Here is a 27,148-nt window from a genome sequence, read left to right as displayed (position 1 = left end):
CCATCAAAATTAGGTCCTCCAAGCCTGGCATCAGAGCCACGTGGGTTAATTACAGCACTTAGGGCAACTCACACGCTTGGGGGCAGCATGATTTTGGTACGAGGAAAGGCTGCGTCGAGAAGGGAGGTAACTCCTCAACCCACCTGCTCCCAGCCTGCAGGCACTCGGAGGGAGAAAAGCCTCAGCCCAGCCCAAGCAGAATCCAGGTGGGGAGGGCAACACCAGAGGATTTCCCCTCCTCTTTTGTGCCAAACCCATGTATGCCATTCCCCCCACACGCTTCTGCTGTTTCATTTCCAGATGAGCTTCATGCCAGAGGATGCTTAGTAATTAGCCACTGATTGCACGCAATAGTTTTGGTGCAGTTGGCCATTCCTTCAGGTGTGCTGCAGGCACCTCACCCATGAAAACAACAGTTCACACCAGCAAGATGGGCATGGGCTGCATGCCTGGTAACCCAAAATCAGAGTAACAGCTCAAGACTACTCTTTCGGACCTTAATAACACCAGACGGAGCATGCTGTCTTGCTTCTGAGCACCTCCTCCCTGCCACTTTTGAAGCCTATTAGAAATACACAGAGAAGAATCAACAGCAGTGAAAGCAGCATACATGTATACACACGCACACACGCATTATCTATGTAACTGCAGTTACTGAAAGCTCAGGGTTCAGCTGAAGGGTTGAGAAATCACTCTTGAAATTTCTCCTGCAATCCCTAATTTTAAGCATACGTAAACGGACACACACACACAGACAGAGGAGCTTAAAATACTGTGGTGTTTTAAGGAAGTCATTCATTTACGCATTGCATTTCTGACAGACAGATGCAGAAGTAGTAACAGCATACACAGGCACCAATTTACGGGGAAGTCCGCGAGCTGCAGCCCCTTCATTAGAGCTACCAACCACAAGAGTCACAACTTCACAGCCTCCTCTTCCTCCCACTTCCCATATCAAAAAAAAAAAAAAAAAAAGAAAAAAAAAAAAGAAAAAGAGACAACCCACAGACTAAAACAAATGACAGCATTGCCAGATCCTGGATTTGGGTGCTTAAGGAGGAGGGAGTGAAACAGAGCCCCATAATAGACATGAATATTAGACCAGAAACTGCCTCAGTGCTTCCACAAGCTCTCTAGGATAAGGAAACAGAACAAAAACCAGAATTGATCTTTGTGCCTCACCTCTCATAGAGAGATTTATTTTGCCCTCACCCTGTGCACCCCTGAACATCCCCGCACATTCCTGAGCATCCCTGGGCTTTGTCCTTCCACACTCCCCTGGCTACCAACAAAAAGGCACGAGGACAGCAGAACGCATGGGTCTGGCACCGCCAGGGCCCCCACGTCCAACTGCAATGATCTGTCCTAGCCACAGAAGTGTACAGACAGACACAATCAGCAGGCATATCAATTAACTGAGAACTTACTGAAAATGTACATGCTGCATCTGTGCGCTGCAACTTTGATTATTTCCCAAACTAAAAATGGCACTAAGAACAGATCAAAGGCACTTGTCCTCATTAGGGATTAAGTCCCTAGCAAGTTTGAAGGTTTTCAGATCAACTAAAATTGGCTGAGTGCAAAAGCACGTGAATTTGTAAAAAGCCTGGAAGAGCCATTTTTCTGTGTGGATAATCCTGAAAAACAACGAGAACAGAATTCAATCTCATGTCTTCCGACATTACTTTCAGATCAAGGTATTGTGAGAAGTTGCAATCCCTTCCTTCCTCCCCCTTCGAATGCCTGAAAGGCTTACAAAGCATTCCCCGAAAACATGATTATATATTTTTTACTATCACAACATTAATAAATCTCTTCTACATCAGATAAAATGCAGTTACTAACACTTGTCCCTTGAATCCAAAAATGCGATAAAAAATTATCTTGCACGTACATATTTGGCTACATGCCCTTAATGATTTCCTCCTGAAAAGCAGGGTGATTTTATTGCTTCAGAAACAGAAAAGCAAAATAATAAGAAAAAAGGACACTGGGAGAAGGATGAACAGAAGGGCTTCGAAAGTGACTGAAAATCTACAACATAGCTAATTAGGTTCCAGCTTCTAACACAATAGTGGGTGTACCATGGTCTGTTATCAAGTTTATAGCCAAGGGCACAAGACAATACAACCCCACATTCAATTTAATTACAGCCTATGGCTTGTGCAGTAGTGGTGTGTTTCAAAGGGTTTAAGCACTCATTTATTTCTACACCACACATGAAATAAGGCAGCTCACTGTCATACAGACTCACCAATTAGACCGAACAGTTTCTGATCTCTTGCTCTCTAGCAGGAGAGCATTGGGCAATGGGAAATCTTTTACAGGATAATCACAGAAGACTTTTTTTGTTTAAAAAAAACAAAAAAACAACACACCACCTCTGCTGCCTTTAAGTTTGTGCAGCTTACCTCTGATGTTCGCAGAGGAAGAGTACCAACTTAGTCATTTCAGATTCTGTACAATTACAGAAGCATCAAATACAGCAGCACTCCAGAGATGCTGTTTTCCCCCTAATTGTTATGAAAAGGGTCATCTTCATTTAGTTTACACAAAAGGGATCGCCTCTTGCATTCTTATCAGCGTCACTGAAGGCTGGACTAGGCAAGTTTCTCACTACTTCACACAGTGCAAATAAAGTCTAATTTCCAAAAAGTAAAAATATTTTAAGAATTGACATGCTACTGGACGAAACCACCACCTGAAGTTGTTACATAATGTATTTTCTCCAATACATCACCCCAATGCATCTAAGACCACCTACCAAGACAATATAGCAGATGTGCTAGACTTTATACGCCAAAAATCTAAAATCTACCTGCGTGTAGCAAAACACCATTCTCACATCTTCACAGAAACTCACCCCGAGTCACCTTCAAGCAATCTCCTCCCCAGCAGCCGACCCAAACAGACCGTTTCCATTCCAGGAAAGAAAGACCAGCTCCCTTCATTCATTTCAGCACGAGCACAGCCCCCAGAGCCTAAAGGAGATCACTGACCCCAATCTCTATTCTGCTTCTCTTGAGCTTGTCTTGGGGCACATTCATATTCCCACAAACCTCCTGTTGGTTATAAGAAATACAGTTTGGGATGTCTTACCATCTTCAAAAAATAAAATAAAATAAAAAGCCCTGTTCAAATTTTTATTTTATTTTATTTTTTTAGAATAACTGCGAATTACAGCACTGAGTGACTGAGGAGAGCAATAGCCAAGATTTTGCTATGGAGATTGATAAGAACACGGGTTTGGGGGTTTGATACCCCTGCCTCCCCTGTGTTTAAGAGCAACTTTAATGACCAGCAGGTATAATAGGTACCTCCTACAGTTGATCACTTTCCATGTCTGTAACTCTAATGGAAAAAGAAACAATTTCCCATTAACAAAAACAACCAAGAAAACAACCACAAAACAAACACCCTGTAAAGTAGGTACAGTTTTTATTGTTCTTTTCACCCTCACACTTAAAGATTTTAACATTGGTGCTCCTTTTAAAAGAGACACCTAGCAAACCCTAGGTTTTCTTGCAAGCTCTGATGATCCATTAATCAAAAAGGATGGCACTCACCAGACAGTAGCACAGCCACAACTAACCTCAGAAACTAAGTAAACAGATATACTCCCACGAGAACTAACAAGGTATTTAGAAGTCATCAGTCTTAATAGCTGCTGTGCTTTAAGCCGTTAAGATAGGGATATTGCCCCATCTATTATCTGTATAGAAATAAAGCCTAGCATCCTAACGCTGCCTCCCGAAACATCCCTGGAGCTTTCTGAGGAGTTCTCCTATTCTGCACACTTGGAAAGCTCCTAGTGATGAACCTGGACAGAGTACCAAAAAAAATTTGTACAGAAGCCTTTTTTGTGGCTACTTTATGGAAACATGGGATGTTCTCATACCAAACATTAAGCAGAAAGATTCTTATCCATTTCCAAAAGAAAAAGATTAAAAAGAGCTAGACTAACTTATTAATTACGATGATTTGTTGCAGTTTGTGCCTACTCCTTACTTATATTCATCATGTACTACTGTTTTGCCTTGCTTTGCCAAACCTGCAGTCAAAAGAAGACTTTTGGATCTGGTCAAAGTAAGCCCTTCAAAGAAAGCATAAGGCAATAAAAAAACACTTGCCAGATCAAGAGAAAACACACGCACAAACAAAGCTGGCCTTGGGTTGAAACCAGAAAGAAAAAACCTTCAAGTATCTCCCAGACACTATGACAAACGCATGTGAGCCACGCTTAAATGACCAAACATTTGGTAGATATCTTAAGAGCCGATGAAACTCTTCAGAAGTAGCCCAGAAAAACCCATCTGAGTTAGAGAACTGATGTAACAGAATCATTTCAAAGCAACCCGTGACTCCCCTCACCCATGGCATAAACCAACGTATTTCCTTAGACCTACTTTGGGAAATTTGTACTGCAGGAAGTTCAGCATGTACCAGACCTATAAATCTCAACAGCTACCACCAGACTGTAGCATCAAAGGCTTGAACTTTAGCTATTGTTCATCTTTCAGTAACACGAGAGATGAACAACAGACAAATTACATCCCTCTGTCATCAACTCGAGCTGAAGCACTGCTGTCAGTGGCAGGAAAATTGCTACACTTCAGAGCAAATAAGTACTGAAAAGAAAGTTGTGCCATGATGGCACAGTATGCTTAAAATATACTGTATAATGCTGCTCTCACGGCTGCAACTGAAAGCAATCGCTGGATCAAGTTGAGCATTTGATGTACCTTTCCCCAGCTCTGGAGGAGGCTCCTACAAACCAAGTGCTACAAACACGTCCTGGGGCTAAAACAAAAGAAGGGAGCAGCCACGACAGAAGAGAATAAAATTACTATCCTTGCTCAGATCCTTAAAGTTTGCAGACAGTGCAAATTCAATACCTTCAGCTTAGTGCCTCCATTTAACCTTTTCCATACCTTGCTTAAGGTATTAATGCTGTAAGAAAGCATCCGTACACACACACAGCATAAACATGCTGAGAAGCCCCCTCCTTGCACTGATATTTATTCAACGGGGTGTTTCACCTGCCCAGGGGGCAGCAGAATCTGTCCCCCGGACCAATAATTACGGACGGGACCAATAAAACACGGGCTTCTGACCTTGGTGCTTTCAAGAAACCAGCGATATTTGTCAACAGCGGAATTCAGTGTCACATTGCCTGATGAGCTGTATTCAGTGAAAAGGCCTGGAAAGTCTTTGTTTATAATTAAGCAATAACGATTGAGGGCCAGGGCATTTCCTGGGGATTAATGACCAGCTGGGAGAGTTGATGGCCTGAGGCAGTGCCTTGGGCCATTAACCCCAGCCAGTCATTAATTTCCCCAGGAAATGCCCTGGCCCTCGATTAGCGTAACTATTATAAAAGGTAGCTAGGGAGAAAAAGTTTAGCATTAACAGTCTCCCAAGGAAACCCAGACAACGTTTTTTCATCGCGTCCCAAGAAGAAGTGCATAAGTTAAAACTGACACGACAAGAACCAGCGATTAGGAAGGAAAAAAAAAGCTCCCTTCTCCTAAAGACTTAAATTACTGAGTTTTGTAGTGCAGGCAAGATTTAGCTACAGAAGTGGCTGGGCAGCTTGTTTAGCTCATTAGATTGTGAATGGAGATGAACATTTCCATATAATTACTGAGAAAACCCACACTGTCTAGTATCCTTGCTGATTGCTCATTTTCCTCCTTGCTGTAGCTAAGAAGGCAGCACATGGCCGCGTACGCTCCCGTCTATTCAAGCCATTTCTCCCTTTTCCCCCGATACCAGCCACTAATGAGAATCACAGCTCCGACCGTGCAGCCACACAACGAGCGGTCCAACAGCTGCATTTCTCCTCGTGTGAGCTTTACGGGGATGTTATGGGATTTGGGGGACAGGCTGGGACACCTCGCTGTGCAGGTTATGGGCACGCGTACCGCGCGATGCTCCCTCCATCACCATGGGTCCCTCTGCCCCATCCTCATGTTCGCAACCTTCCTAGGAGCCAAGCCACGCCTGAAGTTCCCAAATTACCCTCTAGGTCACGAAATGCAAGCACGAGAGGAGTCTGGGGTGAAATACACCTGATGTAATCCCTGACATAAGGAGCTAGAACAAAAGCACTATCTGCACACAACCGAGCCTCCGAGCCACCCGCAGACACCAGACCCGCGCAGCAGGAGGTCAAACCGCAGCACTCCGCTGAAGTGGTCGAAAAACCCCAAACCCACACAACACTAGAAAGGAGAGGTCACAGGTACCGTGAAGAACATCGATGCTTATGCAGGCGTTCCCAGAAAGCCCCCCTCCCGCTCTCCCCTCCCCAATTAGCCCGGGGCTGGCTGATTAGCCGGCAAGCTCCCTGAAAGGGTCACTCTGTCCAGAACTGGTATTTCCACTTCGGGAGCAGCTCAGGCATGTCGGATACCTGCGTTCACCCCACAGCACGGCCCGACACCGAAATCCCTGTTACTGCTCAACACCAGCACGTCGCAGGGTGGGGGGGGGGGGTTGGTGACCACGCAGGGCAGCGAGCATTAAAGCTGCTCGGGGTTTTATGGGGCGCGGCGTAGCTGCAGAAGTTTTACAGAGGGAGTTGGAAGGACTTCCAAACTCGGAGCCAACTGTAAAACCGTAGCACGTTCCTAACTGAAACGCGGCACGGTAATTTAGCTCCAGCCATTGAAAAAAAAACTAAAACAACCCAAAAGGAGATGGATTTTGAAGGGTCCGGGCAGCACGTGCGGCAGAGGGGACTCGCAGCGCGGGGCCGGGGGCACCTCTCCGCTTCGCCCGGCCCGCCTCAGCGACACGAAGCGCCTCCAACAAACTTGGTCTCGCTGCACCTAACCCGCCTAATTGTGCTGCTGCTGTATATTTCGCCACTATGGCAACTAATGCAACTAAAGCCAATTTGCCTTATAAAAAAAAAAAGAAAAAAAAAAAAAGAGGATCACTGCCAGGAAACAGAGCTATTTTAAATAAACAAATACAAGATGAATGCAATTGCCATATTAACCCTCTTGTTAACTTCTGAAGTTTAAAATTACACCCTCATTACTAGTGTGTAATTGAGTATTCTCCTGGCTGTTTCCTGCATTTGAGGTTATTCAAATAGTTCATTAGCACATCAAGAACACCACACACACTAATGATATCTGACGCCCTTATCTACTACTTTGGCCCGACTTTCGTAACTCATATCTTCTGCAAAAAGAGGGGGGGGGGGGGACAGAACACAAAAAAAAAAAAACAAGGAAAGAGGAAAAGAAAGCAAAAAGGAGGGAGAGGGGGAGCCGCAGGACTGGTGCCACCGCCGAGGGGGAGCAGGACGGTACCTGGGCACCTCCCCGTGGGACGAGCGGGGTTTGGCCGGCTCGCGGGGGGCTCTGGCTGCCCAAACGCTGCCACCGGCCCTGGGGGAGACGGGCAAGCGAGGGGGGAGCGCAGGCTACGTGGGCCGGGGTGGCCAGCTCGGGGGTTGTATTTATCTCTATTTTTTTCCTCCTCCTCTCCTTTTTCCGGTTACCTGTGTGGGGGAAACAAGAGCAGGTGAAACTACTGTGGGTGAGGTGGTGCTTCTGTGCCCATTGGCTTCGGGGAGGAGGTGAGGCAGGGGGTCGTGTTTCACTGAGACCACCACCACGGCGGGCGCGGCGGCGTCCAGGGGCTCGGCGGGGCGGCGGCAGAGTCTTTTGGGGGAGGCCGAGGGCCCGCAAGCATCGCCGCCGGCCGCGGCCCCCGCCGGGAACACCGCCTCGTAGAGGGCACGCTTGGCCGGGGCCACCGCGGCTGCTTCCGCCTTCACCGGCGCGGCGTCGCCGTCTTTGGGCAGCACGTAGGGGTTGGTGGCGGGCGGCCGGGGCCGCGGCCCGCCGTTGAGGGCGGCGGGGGTGTAGCAGCCCCCGCCGGCGGGGTGGTGGAGGAGGTGGTGGTGGTGGTGGTGGTGGGGAGGGGGGTGGTGGTGGTGCGGCGGCGGCGGCGGCCCCCCCAGCTTGGTGCCGATGCCGGCGATGCTGTTGAGGGTGGCGATGGAGACGGCGCCGATGCAGTGGTTGGTGTAGGTCTTGGAGAGCTTGGCCGCCTTGGAGAGCATCTGCATGCGGGTGCCCAGCAGGTTCTTGCCGATGGCCTTGTTCTCGTACCAGGTGATGTCGCCCTCGCTGCAGTGGTCCCGCGGGCGCTGGAAGAAGGCCTTGCAGAGGGGGTTGCGCTTGGAGAGGTACTTGACGAAGCTGGCGTAGGGGCAGAACTCGGTGCCGGTCTCGTACATGCGGGGCAGGTTCTCCTCGTCACTGCTCTCCGCCCGCTTCTTGCTCCAGGAGGACGAGCGCGACTTGTGGTAGGGTCCCAGAGCCTTGAAGTAGACAAACTTGCGGCCGTCCTCGTCCACGGCCAGCCCGAAGGAGTCCTCCTCCAGCTCCCGCTGGTTCTCCCGGCCCCGCGTGCAGAAGTACATGCAGGTCTCGAACCAGACCTTGTTGAGGAGCCCGAAGGGGCTCTGCGTGCTGAAGACGCTGCAGGTGTAGAGCTTGCGAAGGTCGGCGCGGGTGATGGCCTGCTTCTGCACCACCGGCCCGGCGCCCTGCTCCTCCAGCTTGCGGATGACGGCCGCCAGCGTCAGGTTGGCGGCGCGCAGCTCGGGGTCCTTGGTGAGGTCGAGGGTGCGGCAGTAGGGCGGCTCGTTGAGGTAGCGGTTGAGGGAGCTGCGGATGCTGATGAGCGACGACTTGGAGTAGAGCTGCCCGCTCTTGGAGCGCGCCTCGGCGTAGAAGGAGCGCAGCACCCGGCACAGCGCCCCTTTGTCCATGGTCTCGAAGTCGGGGCTCTGCGCCTTCTCGCTCAGGTACTCGCGGAAGATGCGCACGGCGTAGCGGGTGGCCAGCCGCGTGTTCTCGCTCAGCCGCGCCCGCTCGGGCCGCTGCAGCAGCAGGGCCGCCTCCAGCTCCGCGTCCTCCGACGGCGCCCCCACGACCCCGACGCCGCCACCGCCGCCGCCGCCGCCGCCGCCGCCGCCCGCGACGCCCCCCGGGGCAGCGCCCGCGGCTCCCCCCGGGGCCGCCCCGACGCCGCCGCCGCCGCAGCCGCGCTCGGTACGGCCCGGGGCGGGGGGCAGCGGCTCGGGCTCCTCCTCGCCGTCCCACTCCAGACCCATCTCCTCTTCCTCCTCCTCCTCCTCCTCCTCGTCCAGCAGCAGCCCCCCATCGGCTCCATCCTCCTCCTCCTCCTCCTCCTCCTCGTCCCCCGTTATCTGCACCTCCCGGATCTCATCCTCCTCCTCGCCCTCCTCCTCCTCCTCGCCGGCGCTGCAGTAGCGGGGCGGCCGGGGGGCGCCGCGGACACGGCCCGGCGGCCGCTCCCCCGCCTTGTCCCCACCGCCCCCTCCGCCTCCGCCGCCTCCGCCGCTCCAGTCGCCGCCGCCGCCGCTGCCAGGCATTCTCGCCATATTGCCGTCTCCCTGCCAGTCCTCGGGCAGGGCGCATGCGCTATATTGGACCGCAGCGCCGGAGCGCTTTTGTGTTTTAATGACCTTCAGCTACCGGGAGGCAAAGCCGGGCTCTTAAAGGGAGCGCGCTCCCAGCGGCGGCGGCGGGGAGCAGACGGGGCGGGACGGGGCCGGGATGGAGCCGGGACGGGGCTCCGAGGTGCTGGGTACTCACCGCGCCGCTCACCTCGGGGCCGTCCCGTCGAGCCGCGGGGAACGGGCGAGGGGGGAAAGCCGCCCGGCCGGGGCTCCCCCCTCGCCCGTCCCGCTGCGCCTCGCCCCGACGGCTCCTCCCCGCTTCTTTATGGCTTGCAGATGTGGCTCGCTCCGTGCCCCACAGCCCCGGAAAGACACTTTTCCTGCGCACGGAGTAGGGGGGGTGAGGAGGGGGGGATGAGCACACGTCGAGGCGGCCGGTCCGGGGAGGTTTGGGGGTGGGGAGGGTTGGGAATGAAAGGAGTGGGGAGATGAAAATCGTTGTCGGGATTTTGCCAGCCCGGAGATGTCGCCCCGAGGTCTCTCTTTCCGCTCTTCTTTCCCCATTTTATTTTACTTTATTTTATTTTATTTTATTTTATTTTATTTTATTTTATTTTATTTTATTTTATTTTATTTTATTTTATTTTATTTTATTTTATTTTATTTTATTTTATTTTATTTTATTTTCATCCCCAACAGCTAAAAAGAAATCCCTGTCCTCAGCCGGGATGCAAGCCTCACGCCTCCAAACACCTCGTCCGTTCAACTTTCATCAACAATACCAAAAAAAAAAACAAACACAAAACCCCCAAACAAACAAACAAACACCTCGTCCTCATAACTTCAATAAACAATGCCAAAAAGAAAAGATCAATACCCGAAAACACCGCAAACCACCCCGCACGGCGCCCTCCGGGCTGCCCTCGACGGCAGAGCCCCGGGGGCAGCCCCGCGACGCGTACCTGGGGCGGGCTCGGGGCTTTTGGGGGCTCGGGGCTGCTGTGAGACGGCTGCCGCCCCCGCGGGGCTTGCGGGACCCCCAGGAAGGTGCGATGCAGGGAAATGAGGACTTTGGCAGAGGGGAGTCCCCAGGGAGCCTGGCTCTGCCCTCCGCCGGCTCCGAGCATCCCCAGGGAGAGCCGTCGGGGAGCTGCCTTACCCTTACCCCTTCCCCGGGAAGGGGACGTGGCCGGGCTGGGACCCTGGACGGGACCCCAGCAGCTCCGCAGCTGCTCAGCCCGAGCTTTTCCAGAGCCTCCCCCATTCCCCGGCCGGCAGATTTTCTCCTCTTTGCTCCGTTGGAATAAATATTCATTACCACCACCGGGCTACACCTGAAATTAAAGTCTTAATTGCAGAGCTGCCGGCCTGAGTTACCGCATTTGGGGTTTACTCATCCGTAGGCGATTGTTCAGCACCGGGCACCAGCCGCGGGGTTACCGTGGGTCGGGGGGGGGCTCAGCACCGGCCCCGGCCCCGGTCCCGGTCCCCGAGCCCCGCGGCCGCCCCCGACGGGGCGTCCCGGGCAGCGGCTGCCCTCGCAAGTCCACGCAAAGGGGCAGGCAGAAAGGATACGCGAATCGTCGAGCAAACGAGGCCAATTCGAGACAAACAAGCGCTCCAGGAAGAGAGCCTGCCACTCCCAGAAAATAATTGAAGAGAAAGCCGGCACTGTTATACTGATGTAAGCCCGGAGTAATTACACGGAGGTCAGAGTTGTTGCATGCACTGAAAAAGTTGTACTTGCTCTGTAGTTTGACAGCGGATTATGTCGATGGCATATATATATATTCTAGCTTTTTTTTTTTTTTTTTTTTTTCCTATGCACATAAAGAGCATAGAAATATCTCTCTCTCCCACCCCCCCACCCCCCATCATATGATATTTGCAACCCAAAACTGAGTCAAAATCTCTAAGACCTTCTGATGAGGTGGACCAGATGCTGAAACTGACAGCTATCAAGCAGAAAGACCATTAAAACCTAAATGCCCCAAACGAGCTCCCGAACTCCCGTAAGGAGCTATAACAGCCCATCCCAGGAGACACAGAACTGCAGGGCTTGCAGCGTATACATTTTCTGTGGAGATCTGTTTCCTTTATTGTTCCAGGAGATGCTAAAAATGATGTGACTGGCAATGACCTTCGAACTTGATTCTGTGTAAGGATCATAGAAGTGGTGATGCCTTTCCCTTTCCCTTTCCCTTTCCCTTTCCCTTTCCCTTTCCCTTTCCCTTTCCCTTTCCCTTTCCCTTTCCCTTTCCCTTTCCCTTTCCCTTTCCCTTTCCCTTTCCCTTTCCCTCTCCCTGGTTTTCAGAGCCACATGAGCACTAAAGGTAATTGAACTTTTTTTTTTTTTTTTTTTTTTTAACTTTAAAAAAAGATGAACACCAGGTTGACAGCTTCTGTACTTGGATGTTCATTTAATCACCATTTCCTGATTACAGGAGGTGAACTATGTTGACAGACTTGGAGATGAATATGGAGCCAAGTATACTAATAGTAAGTATAAAGGACATAAAGAACTTGCAGTGAGGTTGGAGGGGAAAAATATATATGGAACATCCATATTACACACATCACTGAGAAGCACCTCAACAGCCAGGGGGAAATCAGAGAGTAGCAAACGAGGTGTTTAGGGTGCTGCAGGCGACCATAATTGGGTAGACACCCATATAACCTATATACCTGTATAACCTATATGTGTATGTATATGTGTGTATGTGTATGTATATATATGTATGTTACTTGCATATATGCGTGAAGCTGTCTATCTCTCTTGGTTCCTAAAGATAAAAATTAGCCTAGTCAGTTGTATTCCAGAAGTCGAAATCCTATTGTTCCAGCTCTCCAGCTATGCCAGGTAATCGAACTGCATTCCACAACTGCCAGAGTTGCACAAGGTTGTCTAATTGAGGTTGGCATAATGACATTAAACTTAAATCTACCCCACCCTCCACGTCACTAATCAAAGTTTTATCCTGCGGAGTGCTCCACATAGGCAGAGAGAGCCTTCTCCCCTCTGACTCGAGGTTTGGGGCTGATTCTAATGTGAGCTCTGTCCACACTATGAGAATGAGTTTCATTACTGCTGTCAGCGAAGAAGATGTAATTACCCACAGAACACTAATAATGCACTTGCCCCGCTACGGCTGAAACTCTAGACCTGATTTTCCTTCCTTTCATATACCTGGGGATCAGTTTATATGCAACAAAATTAGCATTCCAGGTTAAAAAACAACAAAAAAAGACCACTTTCACAGTCAGTTGGTTTACAATAAAGGTAATGCTTGTAACCATGCTACCAAAGAGTTTCAGGCCTTTCCTCACGTCTTTTTCAAGCTCCTCTTCCCCCTGGCCCCTGGTCTGGCTCCTGGCAGGCATGGAGCTTAGTAGAGCTGTGGTCTTTGACAATTAGACCATTGTACTAAAGCTCTCCACAGCCTTGTTCTCCTTCAGACGAGCACAGGCTACTTCTCCTGTAGCCTCCGTAAGTGGTTATTTGACTTAGATCCATCTAAGGCTTCCCAGTTCTGTGTTTCTCCGTACATATTTCATCATGAAGCCTCGCTAAAATGGAATATCCCCCAGAAGGCAAGCAGCAAAGAAAATCCACTGGACTTGCTTGTTCCTTGGGATCCAGGCTAGACATCTAGAAGAGATTTTCAAAATCAATGTTTAAAACAAGCTTGCTGGTTAACCCTAAGGCTGACTACGTGGCACGGTGCTGGGAAAATAGCTTTTCTCCATGTACGCTTTTACTGATAGTTTAAATACAATAAACATGTTCTTAAAAAGTGTTAATATGTTCTCTAAACACAAGCTATTTTCCCCATAGAGGCAGGCTATGCAGAAGTTGGTATGAGAAATCCACACTGACACTATAGAACTTGAAGGCAAATAACGCTTGTGACTCCTGGAAAATTCACTTAGGGAAAAAGCATGTCCTAGAAATCTTTCTCCCACCCAGAAATACTCAGTTTTTAGGCAAGCTCTTTTAGCATTTCAGAATTGTCACTTCAAAATGTTGATACCATTTTTCTTTTATTCTTTTACTTGCATATATGATATTTTTAGTTGTTTCATTACTTCCTGATACTAGGGACAGCCGATACTGACATGCTATAATAGATTTTAAATATCTTCTAGTTTAATTTTTTTATTATTATTTTTTTTTAGAGTAGTGGCTCCTGTCTGCGTGGCAATGAAACAGCTTTATATAACTCAACAAAGGAGACATTGATTAAGAAAAGCAATGATGTATCCATCAGAGCTAAGTTGCAGCTGTTCTTAATGAATTTTAAAACAGGGAAGCTATTTCACCTATTAGATTGTCATATTATGAAATGTTAGCAGTAGCTGAGCATATCAAAGCGCCAGCTCCTACCGACACGTTGTGAAACGTGAAGGCAGCACCAAACCACCCCCCTCTCCAAGCCCCATGCAGTGAATCGTGAGCATATTGCAGCGAGTGCGCTCACTTTTTTTTTCCCATAGGTACTGGCCATTACTCACTTAATCTTTTTTTTTTTTTTCTTCCTTTTACAAAAGCAGTAATTTTGTTGCTGAGGACACGTCTCATTTTCTGACTGCTCTGTTTCCCAAGTAAAATGAAGAAAACCCGAGTCATCATCTTTGCGAGAAAGCATGTGCTTAGTGCTCGGGAAATTAAAAGCCAAGACTTTGTGAATTGTTGTTATTTTCAGTGTCAAGCAGCTGGAGCAGTCTTTGCTTCCAGAAACACAGACCACTGTCAGACAGCTTGCAGGGAGTCAGGTAGTAAATTGCATTGCACTGCACAGAGGTTTTAAGGGGCTTTTAAAATGTGCTGGAAGTAGGTTGCCAGGAGATATATTAATCTTTTATTTATCTGTGTTTGAGCTTGTGTTTGTCTTTGCTTCTGTGGTGATGACGGCACTCGAAACAAATTAGCCGCTCTGTAAGGCACGGCTGGTACAGTGGCTCCAGCGGTTGTGCAGTCATTTGTAGGAACTGCTGACGCTGAGCAGTCCTGTATGGCAGGGACATAATATTTGTCCTCTGCGGAGGGAAGCAGCTCTTCCCGTCCAGGCTGATAATGTAGGGTAGCTTTCAGTCCTTCTCAGCAGTGTCCGTAAACTCTGTGGGGTATGGAGATGAAGGAAATTTGGAAGGAACAAGCCAGTAACTTGGAGAGAAGCCTCAAAAAAAAAAAAAAAAAAAAAAAAGATCCCCGTGAAACCACAAAGCCTCGTTTATAGGTGTTGTAGTCCTGTGGAAGTATGGGTTTTCACTTTTTATAGTGCTTTTAGTAGTATGTAATGGAGCATAAATTAATACTGTATTGGATATGGACTTCTCAAAATCCTATTTTCCGTTCATAATCTTGCAATAAAAATTTATTTTGAACTAAGAGCAGAGGCTGGAAGTCAAACTGGGCTGGATGAAATCTATACATTCAGTGGGGAATGAACAGTTATATGGCAGCCAGGCTTCTTCAGAAGATTTCTGAAACGTTCTCAAAAAAAAAAAAAAAAAAAAAAAAAAAAAAAGGAAGAAAAACTTGAGCCCTTACAGTTTAACAAACAAAATGTTGCTTTGGAGACTGTGAAGAAATGCCACTTTCCAACTTGTTTCTGTGCTGTGTGGGTTCTGCTTTATCTTGTTTGTTTTCTCCATCCCTAGCAAATGAGCTGGAGCCTCTGGGTCTCTCCGAGGTGGGGCTCAGCTCTCCAACTCCCGCATGGGGCCAGAGGTTGCGATTTACACCCAAACCCCCTCATTCACGCCAGGCTTTTCTCAGGACTTGGGGTCCCCGGGGCACAGGGCAACAGCTGGCTTTCAGCACAGCCTGGAAAAGGGAATCTTCCTCCCACCGCCAGCTCGTGGCTTTAGAGCCTCTTTACACCATGAATTCACAGTCAATATACTTTTGTTTTGACTTAGTGACTGAAATAAACTGATTATTCCCCTTTTCCACCAGTATTATGTCCGTGTCACTGTGGATTTGGAAATTCCTTTTCAGGTATTTATGTAGCAAAAACCACAGCACCAATGACCTGTCTGCTTGGATTTTTTTCCCTCGATTGAGTTGTCTCAGCTGGGCTGACACAAACCCCGTTCAAGCAACTTTAAAACTGGGTGAGTTCAAACAGAGCACACAGAGAGTGTCACCAGCCTGCTCACAAGTGTCAGAGCCCTGCACGGGCTGTCACCCAGACCCACCTGCCTGCTGCTGGCTCAGGACATTTAATTGGATGTTGTACAGCCTAAACCAGGAGCTGCTTAGCTCCTGTTTATGCCCCTCTCTTCATTCACCCATGTTCAACTTGGTAGGATGTTGGCCTGTGCAATTTTTTGCACTTATTTTCTTTTGAACTGTTATTTGGTCACAGTGGTTTCCTGCCCTAACAATGAGATTCCACACTCCCTTCTCCATGTGTGAGATGCTAAAGCCTCTCAGGTTATCCTGGTAGACCTAAACGCACAGGAACTGTCTGCATAAGGTTTGTATCACAGACTGTGCTGACTATAAAGCAGCATTTTAGCAGTAGGGAATAAATTCATACATCATTTGGAAGAAGAATAGAGGGATAACAAAGTATAGTGTGTTTATTGCCAGCCCTCGCCACGTCCTCTATCAGTCCATGATTTGATTCACATTGTGAAAATAGAAGTAGAACAGAATGAGGTGGAATATTACTAGATAAGCAGAGCTAACTGTGCACTGATTTTAACTGGACCGGTCCTTTATGTGAAAGTACTTCCACAAAGTGAATGAGTACGTGAGTTCAGATAAAAAATTGTAGTACTATCTTCAGGGTGTTGTCAGGACTCTCATTTGTTGTTTGAAGCCACTGACTATGGAGCAAAGAAGGTGCAAACTGCAATAAAAAGCTGTATTTTAAGTTTTATAGCATAAAGCCCTCTTTAAGTAAAGCCTGGACAAATATACTAAAAAAAAAATAATCAAAATTGTTCTTTTTTAAGACAAAGAAGCCTTAGAAGGTTTCGCAAAAAAAGACTGAATGCATTGGTTATTACCTCTCTTGTTTCCCCCCTATCAAATATTACTAAAGCAGATGAAAAATACTTTCTCACAGCTGGTGAGCATCAGTATTCTGTGAAGGTTTGGCATTATGAAAATGTTACTTCTATAGCTGTTGAGAATGCTTAAATGCAACAAGCTTTTTGTCCATCCTTGAGGCGTATCTTGTTTTGAATAGCCTTGCCTTCTTATATTCACGAAAGATTAAGCTGTCCCCACTCCAAAGTTTCCTTATTTGGTGATCAAGGCTAAAATTCAGTTTCTTTTCACAGAACTGAATGTGTCACCAAATAAATAAAAAATAATTTAGAAAACTCTCAGCACTGGCATTTTGCATGTTCATGGACTGGGTCATCTAATTACAGGCAAGGAAGTTATTAGATAGCAAGGATGCTGCTTCTTAGGATCAATGAGCATTGTTAAAATAAGCAAGAAAAAATGATAAGCTTTTTTTTTTTTTTTTTTTTTTTTTTTTTTTTTTTTGCCTTGGACAAAATGAGGTCACATTTGCAATCCTGGCAAAGGTTTATCAAGTTATTCCGAATAATTTCCTCCAAGTTGCAAGGGTGTCACTTTGCCTGTTACAGGACAGTCCCTGCAGTTTACTCGACTGTTTACCTGTGCATTGTCAGGCTTGACAATTGGTGATTGGTGTCAAAGGAAAAAAGCAGTTTTTAAAATCAAAGCTTCAGTGTGGAAGGATATAAAGTGTGAAATCCAGACCCATTGCTTTCATTCTGGCTTTAGTAATCACAGAAACCTGCTGTAGGGCAGGAGTAATCTGCCAGAAAATTATTATTGAGCCCTGGTAACTCAGATATATGTGCAGACATGAAAATGTGGTTCTTAGTGCCAACTCAAGGTCCTGCAAGAACCTCACATGCCATCCTCCACCTGGCTTGCAAATATGCTGCATTCCAGCGTAAAGGAGAGGAAGTTTGTTAATTCCCAGGCAGCTGTGAACAATTTAATTTCTTTCCAGACAGCCCGGCATCCTATTCCAATTGTGAAGTTTCTCGGGGGATGGAGTTTGAAGAGTTGCTGAGAGATAATAGGGCCTTTATTCCAAGGTCATTCCTACGTGTTTGGCCTTGACAGTAACATCTTGATAGTGAGGCTGCCAATTTGTGCAGTCTCATGATAGAGTTTTTGGAGTTTCCTCTTCCATATGTTGGAATGGAGAGGTGGAAAATTAGTGATTGGAAGGAAGAAAAGCTTGAAACCTTGAATGAATGCTCCGTAAACCTTGGACATCAGATGGAGAAGCAGTGTGGTAATTTCAGAGAGGAGAAATCCCTGTGATATTTTTAAGATAATTTTTAAAACAGACTTCTCACTCTGAATACTGGTTGTTAGTACTCCTGAGATTTCCTGAACAACATGCCCATGAGGATTGAGCTGGTAATTTGACTTGTTTTTCTGGACAGATCTCTAAATTACTGACTTTTTTCTCCTCTCAAGACTTCTTTATATATGTTAAAACAAACACAAACAAACAAACACAATCAAAACAACAAGCAAAGACAAAACCAAACCAAACAAAAAACCCACCACCACCACCACCCCAAAAACACACTACACCATCCAAACGGTGTGCAAGCCCTTTTTTGCTACCTCGTTGGGAAGACGTTTTGAAGAATCAGAAAATCACTAGGAGCTACCTCAAGAAATTCATATCCAGCTTTCTTCAAGCTCTCAGAACCAGTAACTTTGCTCAGGTTTTTTGAAAGTCTCTGCATTCAGAAGCAGTTGTAGAGGCATTTAAACCAGCTGTACTTTCAAACAGGCTTGCACCTGATACGGTTTCCATGGGAGCTGCTTGGTGCTTAGCCATTTGCAAACATGGCTACTTATGTAGATAATTTAATTAGAGTTAGTGAACTTCTGAAAACCTGACCTTTGGTCTTTCTGGCACACCGGTAGATGAGTGAAGGAAAATACATCTTTTCTGTGCTTTACCTACCCTGCACCTCCATTAGCCTCTAAAAGCAGCTAGATGTCACTTTTGGGACTATTAACAAAAACTCTCAGTTTCACTGTATTTTCAGCAACTACAATTGGATTATTCTGCCCAGCTGTAGTTATAGTATTTAATTAGCTCAGTTCTTTCTATTTTCACTGTATTTCTCATATTTTAGAGCTTTTCTTTTATTCAGCAAGATATATTGGGTTTGGATTACACAAAAATGTTTAGTAATATTCTCTAAGTAGTTTTATCCCATCAGAAAGTAATGACATTTAAGTATTTAGGAATCTTAGTCAACTGTAAAATAGAGAGGCAGAATTACAGGAGCTTTGTTTGTGAAGCTAAAGGGATCAAAGTATCTGGATTAATTTGTAACACTTTTGGGATGGGCACTTTATTTTAAAGGAACTTCTAAGTTTGGTTTGTTAACCCATCACTCCAAATGAACTTGTCAGATCCCAAACAGCCAGGAATGGGATTTTGTCTTCTGAATTCCAGTTTGGTCACCAGTGCATGGCATAATTTAGGGCCAGGTAGAGAGAAGTCTGTGAAGTCCAAGAAGCTTGGTACCATTCTGGGAAGTCATCGTGAGTTTCTGTTCTCAGCAGTAGGATCTTTACCACACTAAATCTACACAGCCACCCTGGTGTTGGGGAAAGAACACTTCTGAATGAGAAATGCACAGTCACTGCTCCAAGAACTTGCTTAAACAGAAAGATACTGACCCCCTGGAAAGCACATGTATAGGAGATAGCAGAAAGTTGCCCAGTCTTCATCTCTTCCCTCTTTCTGACCACAGACTGAGTTTTCATGAATGCCCTCCCTACTGCCATGAACAAAAGGCTCCTTCCTTGAAATGAAGCCCACCAGGCTGATAGGCTGATGATGAATTCTGGCTTTGTGCGGGCTCTCCGCATGGCTGTCCAGTCTCTTAGGCTTTGTCTAAAGCTGGGTGACTTGTTAAAACAAGAAATACACCCCAAATGATACTTTTTTAGTATTTATTGACATTTTAGTGGAGTAATTTTAGGAGAATTTTGAAATAAGAGAAGTTTTGACTCTGAGTGCTTCAAGCACAAAATCTTTCACCATAGTCTGAACTTAAGCACCATGATATTTATATTAATCTAGTCTCCTCCACATAGTACATCAGTAAAAATACATTTTTTAAATCAAAGGTGGTAAATACCAGCCCTAGAGTAGTTTCAACAAGTCTTATGAATAAACAACCATTTTAAGAGGTAATAGAGCACTCTCCTACATGAAGGGTCTACCTTTCATTTTAACCTGAGAGAAAACCATTCCTCTCATTTTCTTCTGCTTTGCCAAAAGGACATAAAAAAAAAAAAAAAAGAAAAAAAAAAGTTGTGAATGTTCTATAGTTTTGGATATGTTTTAAAATTTAACATTAACAATAGTAATAATGATCATAATAATAATAAACTAAGATGAAGCTAGCTTAATATAAATAAGGAAACTGAAAAAAAAAAGATAAAAAAAATTATAATAAAACTTCTGTTTTGGGTGACAGAAGAGGTTTATGCACTGCTAAATGAGGATCTTTTCCGTCAAGTGTATATAAAATGTCACTGACTCAACAGAACAGTATGCAGAAATGAGCAATAATTGCATTGTATTGGAATAGTGAATTTGAAAACAGTCAGCTGGATAATGAAGAAGAAACATTTGTCATGTGGAAGCTACCAATTAAAGCAAGGCATTACTTCAAGGATCATCCCAAGAGCAAGAAAAGGGAAAATCCCAAATCTAAGATCCCTGGTTGCACCTCTGCTTCCTACCATGAGGAGCAGACTCAAGTTCTGGCTTGACACAGAGGATCTCCCAACAAAGTATGGCTTGGCAAATAGGCTGGGCAAAGAACTGAGTCTCAGCTGTTTGCAGACATCTGAGACCTTGTGGTGATCTATGCCATGTTGTTTGTGCTCACTGTGAAGTGTTGACACCTTAGGGGGAAAATGTTAGTAATCTGGGCATGAGAGTTAAAGACTTTCCGGTAGAATAATCTGCATTTTTTGGCTTAGTTTCCTCATGGGAGAAATAGGAAGCTCCCTTGTTGTGCATAGTCATTCAGCTTACCATTTTATTTTTAAATGATGTTCTCAGTAAACAGCAGGGATGCCAAAGCTGCTGATGTGCCATAATAACGTATGTGAGACCTTCATGTTCCCATTAATACAGAGCCCAAATTCCTGAAGATCTAGGCGAGAGAAGGAACTCCAGAACATCTCCTGCCATGTTTGCAAAACCAGCCATACTGGGAGAGCTCAGCTTGGGCTCATGACAACCAGTCTGACAAACAGTGACTTGTAAAGGCAGAACAAATAGAAGTACAACTTCACCATGGACATTCCTCTTGAGTAAAGAACCACCCACCCACCCAAACAAACTAAAAACCGCTGGAAACCCAGACCAAGCAGATGGCTGTTTTCTCCAACAGCATCCTCTCTTGATCCTGTTGACCAATGCCTCAGCCATTTCAGAGCAGATCCAACACCACTATGTGCGGCTACTTTGGGTCAGCCAAGGAAAAGAAGGCGGAACAATGGTGAATGACAGGAGAAGGCAGAGGGGCTGGTGTTGGACCACAGAAGAATATGGACTGGTTCTGAAATTGCTCTCATTCAGGTTGTTTTACTCCAACAGTCCCTGCGTGTTCTCTAGGTCTGTTGGCAGTTATCTGAACCTTTACAGCCCTAAAGCCATCCTGATGTCAGACTGAGTGCTATTCATCTGATACTTTGCTGAGAGGAGCCTTTAACAGAAGAAGATGTGGTCTGGTTGCCTGCGGTTTCTCCCCATCAGCTGTCCCAGCATGTAGAATCACTGTGGGAGCATTCCTGTAGCCCTGATGGTATAGCCACGTACAGATATTTGTGAGGTCTATACCCAGCACAGGGACAGGCTTCTCAGTAGTACAACTAGATTTGAACTTTACTGCCCCAGTGATGGGGAGTAAGGAACAGGTGTGACGAAGCCAGAAGGAGGGTGCCATAGAGCCAGGTACCACAGTGGTGCCAAGTGACACACATCTTGCAGAAGTCATGTGTCTCTCTTGCAAGTGTCTCCATTGGCAGACAGAGCTGCTTTGCCTCCAAAATGAACAGGAAGTCTGGCTTTAAGGCACACTAAGGCTTCTTGCATTTACCCTTTTTTCTTTTTTTTTTTTTTTTCAACCCCCGAAGAGGTATAAAATCTGCCACTTTCTCATTCCTCGCTCCAATTAAATGCAGCTGTGGAGAAATTCATCTCATTCCCCTTCTGGTTTTTATTCCTTTGATACCACTCTCAGCAGTCCAGCCCCATGCTGGTAAAAATGGCTGATTAATGTCCCATGCCTGTCACTCTCCTTTCCGATGCTGTTCTCCTATGAGAAACTCCCCAGTTTTTCCCTTCTCCCTTGTGCATCGCATGCAGGTAACTGAAATACTTCACAACGGTCCCAGCTCAGAAAATGCTTCCTCTCCTCTCCAAATCCCCTTGTTCTTTCTCCCAAGCTGCACCTCCCAAGCTGTGTGAGCTGTTTCCTAGATTTCTATTTGTGGGGATGGAGAAGATGAAAGACAGAAATGTGCAGGAGTAATGTGCACTGATCTGGTGTGCAAAGCTACCTTGTACTTCTAATTCTTCTAATATCTCCGCCTGCTTTATCCCTTCTCCTTTGCAATGCCTCGAAAACAGGCAAGAGAATACCACATATTTGTCAGCTTCAGAGTAGGGGAAGAGAAAAAACCCTTCCTCTCTGAGCTGTGCATATGTCCCGGGATGGGTGGCTTCCCATACTTATTGGGGAGAATCTCTGTTACTGTTGCTACTCTGTTGTTTCTGTGGGGCACACAAACAGATGAACACAGTGCTGATATTTGTGGGAAAGTCAGGATGATCCTCATCCTCCTTCTCCAAGTGCTTCCATTATTTTTGCATAGCCCTGCCTGCCTTCTCAGGAGGTTTCACCTCCTCAACTTGGCAAAGGCCATGAAACAGCCGTGATGCTCCTCTCACATTGGCACCATGTGCTGTGGCAGTCTGCCAGTACTGATCCCCATGGCCATGTGTAAGGGAACCTCCGTGCTTTCAGCTGTGTGTCATTGCAAATGTTTGGGTACAACAGTGCCCACCCATTGCCAACCTCCAATATTCATAAGCACAAGATGTCCCCCAAAAAAGAAGCATGAGGAAAAAAAAACAACTAAACCAAACCAACCAACCAACCACAACAACAAAAAGACCAACAACAACCTTGATTATGTATTAATTAAAAAAATATATAATAATAACAAATTGCAGCATATCTGGGGGTATTCATTTAACTTCTGATTTTGAGTTTTTGAGTTTTCAGATTGCATTTCATTTTTCAAGTCCTCTTCTGTCTTCTCTTCTTCCACTGCCCTACCAATTCCCCCTCCATCCAAAACATAAGGCTGAGAAAGATTGTTTCCCCCTTTGAAATCTGAGAATCTCTTCGTTCCTGGATATAAGGCTCTGAGAAATAAATATACTGAGAGGTGAGGTGGGGGAAGTGGCTTGGCAGCCCAAGAAAGAATGCAATAAACCAGTCATTTCCTTCCCAAGCATTAAACTCCACGCCCTAGAGTTAGTGGTCTTTATGACAGCCTACTCAAATAGGAAAGGGCTCTCAGAAAAGCGGAGGAGAAAGGTCCCATGTTTCAAAACTAATGCATGGACAAGGTGCCAAATGATTGCATTTCTTTCATTTGCCGCAAACTGAGTTAGCTTTGAGCTTGAAGGAGCAGGTTTTTAAGTACTGCTTCTGGGCCTGGCATGAACGTTTCTGTTGCCATAATGAGTCAGACATCAGAGGCAATACACACTAAAGGATGCAGGCCAACACCTAGGCAAATGCAAGCGGGAAAGGAGGGCTTAGAAAATACAGGCACCTGACAGGGAAGAAGGACTCCAACCCCACAAATGTTTTGAAATGATAACCTCAATTTCCTGTGCTTCAGCAAATAAAATCACTTCAAAACAAAAACAATGAAAAAAAACCTCTAGAATCTGTGCAAGGTTAATTTGCCAGAGGCGGATTTTGTTCTGTTAATTGCCATTTGCCATGTACCAAAGCCACAGACCCCAAATGCTCTTGCACATTTCCCATCAGGCAAGCAGACACACGATTAAGAACATTTGAGCAGTCATCCTTAGGACCGTAAAAAAGATAAATCTTTAAATGAAGGGAAATTAATCTTCTGAGCCACAGAAATCAGAGCCACAGATGCCCCTTCCGCTTGTCACCTGCCAGGGCTCCTGAAGGGCTGCTGGATGGCTGGGGGTAGGTAGCTGGCTCTGGGGACAGAATATGGGGTGGAAAGTGCACTGATGGAAAACATTTGAAACTGATTTGCACCATGATTTGGGCTCCACCAGGAACTCCAGCCTAGAGACACTTACTTGATACCTCCTGCTTATTTCAGCTATTGAGTAAATTTCATGATTTGTTCTCATCTGCCTCATTTTTTCCCCTGTTTTTTCTTCCTCATGAGTTCATTTTAAGACCATCCCTCTTCTCCATCTCCTCTTTGAACTTTCATCATGATCTGGAGAAGTGCTATGTTTTGCACAGTGCTCTTCTTTATTTTCTGTTAGTCTCTCCAACACTTCATCAAACACAATTTTCATGAAGAAAGTATTTACTACAAGAAATTGTAATGATCTGCTAACCATCTAATACAAAATGACCAACTACAGACTTCTAACAGACCTCTCCTGTTTCTTCCTTTCTCTGTTAATAGGCTTCTTGTACCGTTTCAGGACCAGACTAACTTTGACAGTTTTATTAATGAGATTGATTAATGGGAATAATTTTAATTTTATTCTGACCAATGATTGTACTGACAGAGCCTCATCGCCATTATTGTAGTTGCATTGTTATGAAGATGACCTACACAAGTCACCTTTCTGATGAGACCACCACCACCAGACAAAGCACTGTGCAGCTACAAATAGATATCTTTTTTTTTTTTTTCCTGAGATGTATCACTGAACCTGCCTTCTGACTTAAAAATTAGAGCGACGTGTCACAAACTTTGTGTTATAAAGCCATGTGATGTAAAAAAAGAATCACCTCTACTAATGCACACAGAGATCAATAACCATGTTTAAAAACCTCCAGTACCTCGATTTCCATGGTGTTAGAGAGCACTAACACTATACAAGCCTAAATGGTGAGGTCACCGCTCCGACGAGAACAAAATAATGAGGTCCAATACCCACAAAGAATTTGTATTCACATGCCATTGTTCTGGAGCCAGTTAATGATTTACCCAGATTAACTCCTGTGCCTTGTGGACATAATGCCACGGTTTCCCCCAAATGCAGAGGTACACAGATATGGTGTAAGAATTTAGAAATAGATGATATTTTTAAGACAGCATAGTGGTTAAAAGCGAAGATCTTACAGAACATTAAAAATGTGTACATTTCCCAACCAGCCATTTCACATGCAGTGCCGTAGTATGTCAGGTCATACCTACTTTGTGTGATCCCACATACACACTACAAATACTGAGAATGTGATAAAGCAGAAGGTTCATGATTAAGCTTTGATGTGAGGATGGATCCTGACTTTACCGTGCTGTTGAGCGTTTGTGGGCACCGAAGGGAATATGGAAAATTTGATCAGGGAACTAAGGGTGTGACATTAGTGCAAGTCACCCAACAGTGAGGTCTTCCACACAGCCATGTCTACAATAAAGCAGTTTCCCCGCTAGTTAGATTAAAGCCAGTGTGGCTATGCTTCTTCTTCTTACTGCCACATTTTCCTTTGCACTTAATGATCTAATCACATCCTCTTTTTTCTACAGGGCCTTTGCCTCATTCAGTGCCCAGGATGGATGGGACTCATTGAATAGGCATCTGCAGTCCGACAGTTTGTCTGCGGAATTGCCTGGAGCTTCAGATACATCCTTTGATTCTATCCCTGTCTGTGCCACAAAGTTCCTGTGTTAGGATATGGGGCTACTCACTTAAACCAAACCAAACTGGGCGCCTGACTCAAATCACTCGAGATCTCATTTGCAGGAGAGCTAAGCACTCATTGTGTGCAACCAGAGCAGAATGTTCCAAAATGCTAAGTGTTCAGGGAAAGGTAGATACTAGGAAGTTAAAACTTAAAATTAGGAGATGGTTTTAGCCATGATCTCCCAGGACTTGTCAGACAGCTGCCTTATGCACGTTTCCTATCTGGACTGCCGAGACTGTTGCAGGACTCCCTGAAAAGAGCGTACCAGTCCCTGCTTCCAAAGGTTGTTGCTTTGGGTGAAGTCTAACTAGGCTTGCAAAGGCAGCTCTTTCATCTGAACTCTGTTGTGCTAACTCTGGATGCTCCAGAGCTCCTGGGGAGGTCACCTGGCTCAGGTCACCACCCCATGCTACAGACTTGGTGGGTGACCAATCTTTGTGGAAAGCCCAGTAGCCCTGGTTTCCCACCTGAGATGCCTTCAGTTTTCCTCAGAAGGGTACCCTGCTTCTGACTTACAGTATTTATTTGGCACAACTTCCTATAAACTATTAGAATAAAGCTGCCACCTCCGTAAGCATCCAAGCTTTATTCCTTCTTCCCATACATATGTCCTTCTCTATACTGCATCTGAATCTCCTCATCTCTCAGGGACAGAGAGAGAAGAGAGATCAATTGTCCTGCAAGGCTAGTGCCCAGGGGAGACAAGGAGCATCTGGGGTGGCCCTGTTTATGCACTGCACAAGCCAGGTAGTCAAAGCTCTTCTGAGGAGAGGACTCAGCCAGCCTGTCCCTCCTAGACTACAGCTGGGTATTTCTATACCCTTTTTCAGCAGTCCCTGGAGGATGAAAAAAAAAATAGGCAGGACTATTAAAAGAGAGGGAAAGATGTCAGCAGGTTGTGGCAGTGACTGTCTGCCCAGGCTTTGCTGTCTGGGTGCTGTGCACATCACTTCTAACAGGGATCAGTGCAATCTGGCACTTAGGCAGCTTTACAGGGAGAGTGATTCTCTCCTGCAGCATGCTACAGTTGCTTGCGCAGTGTCAGATTTGGTATCATTTCGACGTCTGGTCTGTGGCACTCATCCATCTGTTGTAACTGAGTAGGTGTTGGGTGGGGTTGGCAGGAGAGGCTTGTTTAAGTGTTTGTTTTCATCCTGAAGGGGAACTGCAGCGTCAGCTCAGCAATTAATTAAATACTTGTCTTCTAAAAAAATGTGTGTACTGATATTCTAAACAAAGGGTGAGTAAGGCAGCTGGTGCTTCTCACTACAGAAATGCGGAGAATTTGTTCCCATTTCTCCTTGGTTCCATGCTTTGTCAGGTAGCTTTCCCCACCAGGCTGGCACTCGGGTTTCTCCTCCTGACTGAGCCAAATGCCCCCTGGCTGAATTTGGATAGGCCACTCCATCTTCCGTGCAGCAGTTCTCCTCTCTGTAAAATGCATCTAAAGTTAAACACCTCCTTTGTTAGAGGCTTTGAAACCTGCTGATAAAAAGCGCCGCAGAAGAGATGGCCGTCACTATTAATATCATGATCTTGTTGTGTGGTTATTCCATTGAAATAATCATAGCTTTCAATTAAGCTTTGGTGTCATCTACCCATAACAGAAGACACATGGTCTCGTGACACAATGGGAACCTAAAGTTGCCTCTCCAGGTAAACCTGTGTCCTTTGGGAACCTATTTCACTCATTTCACCCAGAACAGAGCA

General features: G+C 46.0%; 1 protein-coding gene across 6 annotated transcripts in view; it reads right to left on the bottom strand.

The window, feature by feature from the left end:
• The window catches only part of KCTD1 (potassium channel tetramerization domain containing 1), a 97,920-nt gene that overhangs the window by 57,122 nt on the left and 13,650 nt on the right, over positions 1-27,148 (bottom strand). The window contains exon 1 of one of the 6 annotated variants that reach the window (XM_084511899.1): positions 9,648-9,754. The exons of 2 other annotated variants lie outside the window; for them this stretch is intronic. Coding sequence is in view for 1 of the 4 variants with exons in the window: in XM_084511892.1 (XP_084368018.1) it covers positions 7,517-9,142 (1,626 nt within the window). In the remaining 3 variants the exon portion in view is untranslated. Of the gene's footprint in view, positions 1-5,114; positions 5,187-7,325; positions 9,152-9,647; positions 9,755-27,148 lie in introns of those variants that run through there. 3 more of the 6 variants (XM_084511892.1, XM_084511893.1, XM_084511900.1) reach the window with 3 other exon arrangements.

The sequence above is a fragment of the Aythya ferina genome, assembly GCF_964211825.1.
Source record: "Aythya ferina genome assembly, chromosome: 2".
Taxonomy (NCBI): Eukaryota; Metazoa; Chordata; class Aves; order Anseriformes; family Anatidae; genus Aythya; species Aythya ferina.
The sequence above is the reverse complement of the archived record's forward strand: the minus strand, read 5'-3'. Positions and strand labels throughout refer to the sequence as shown.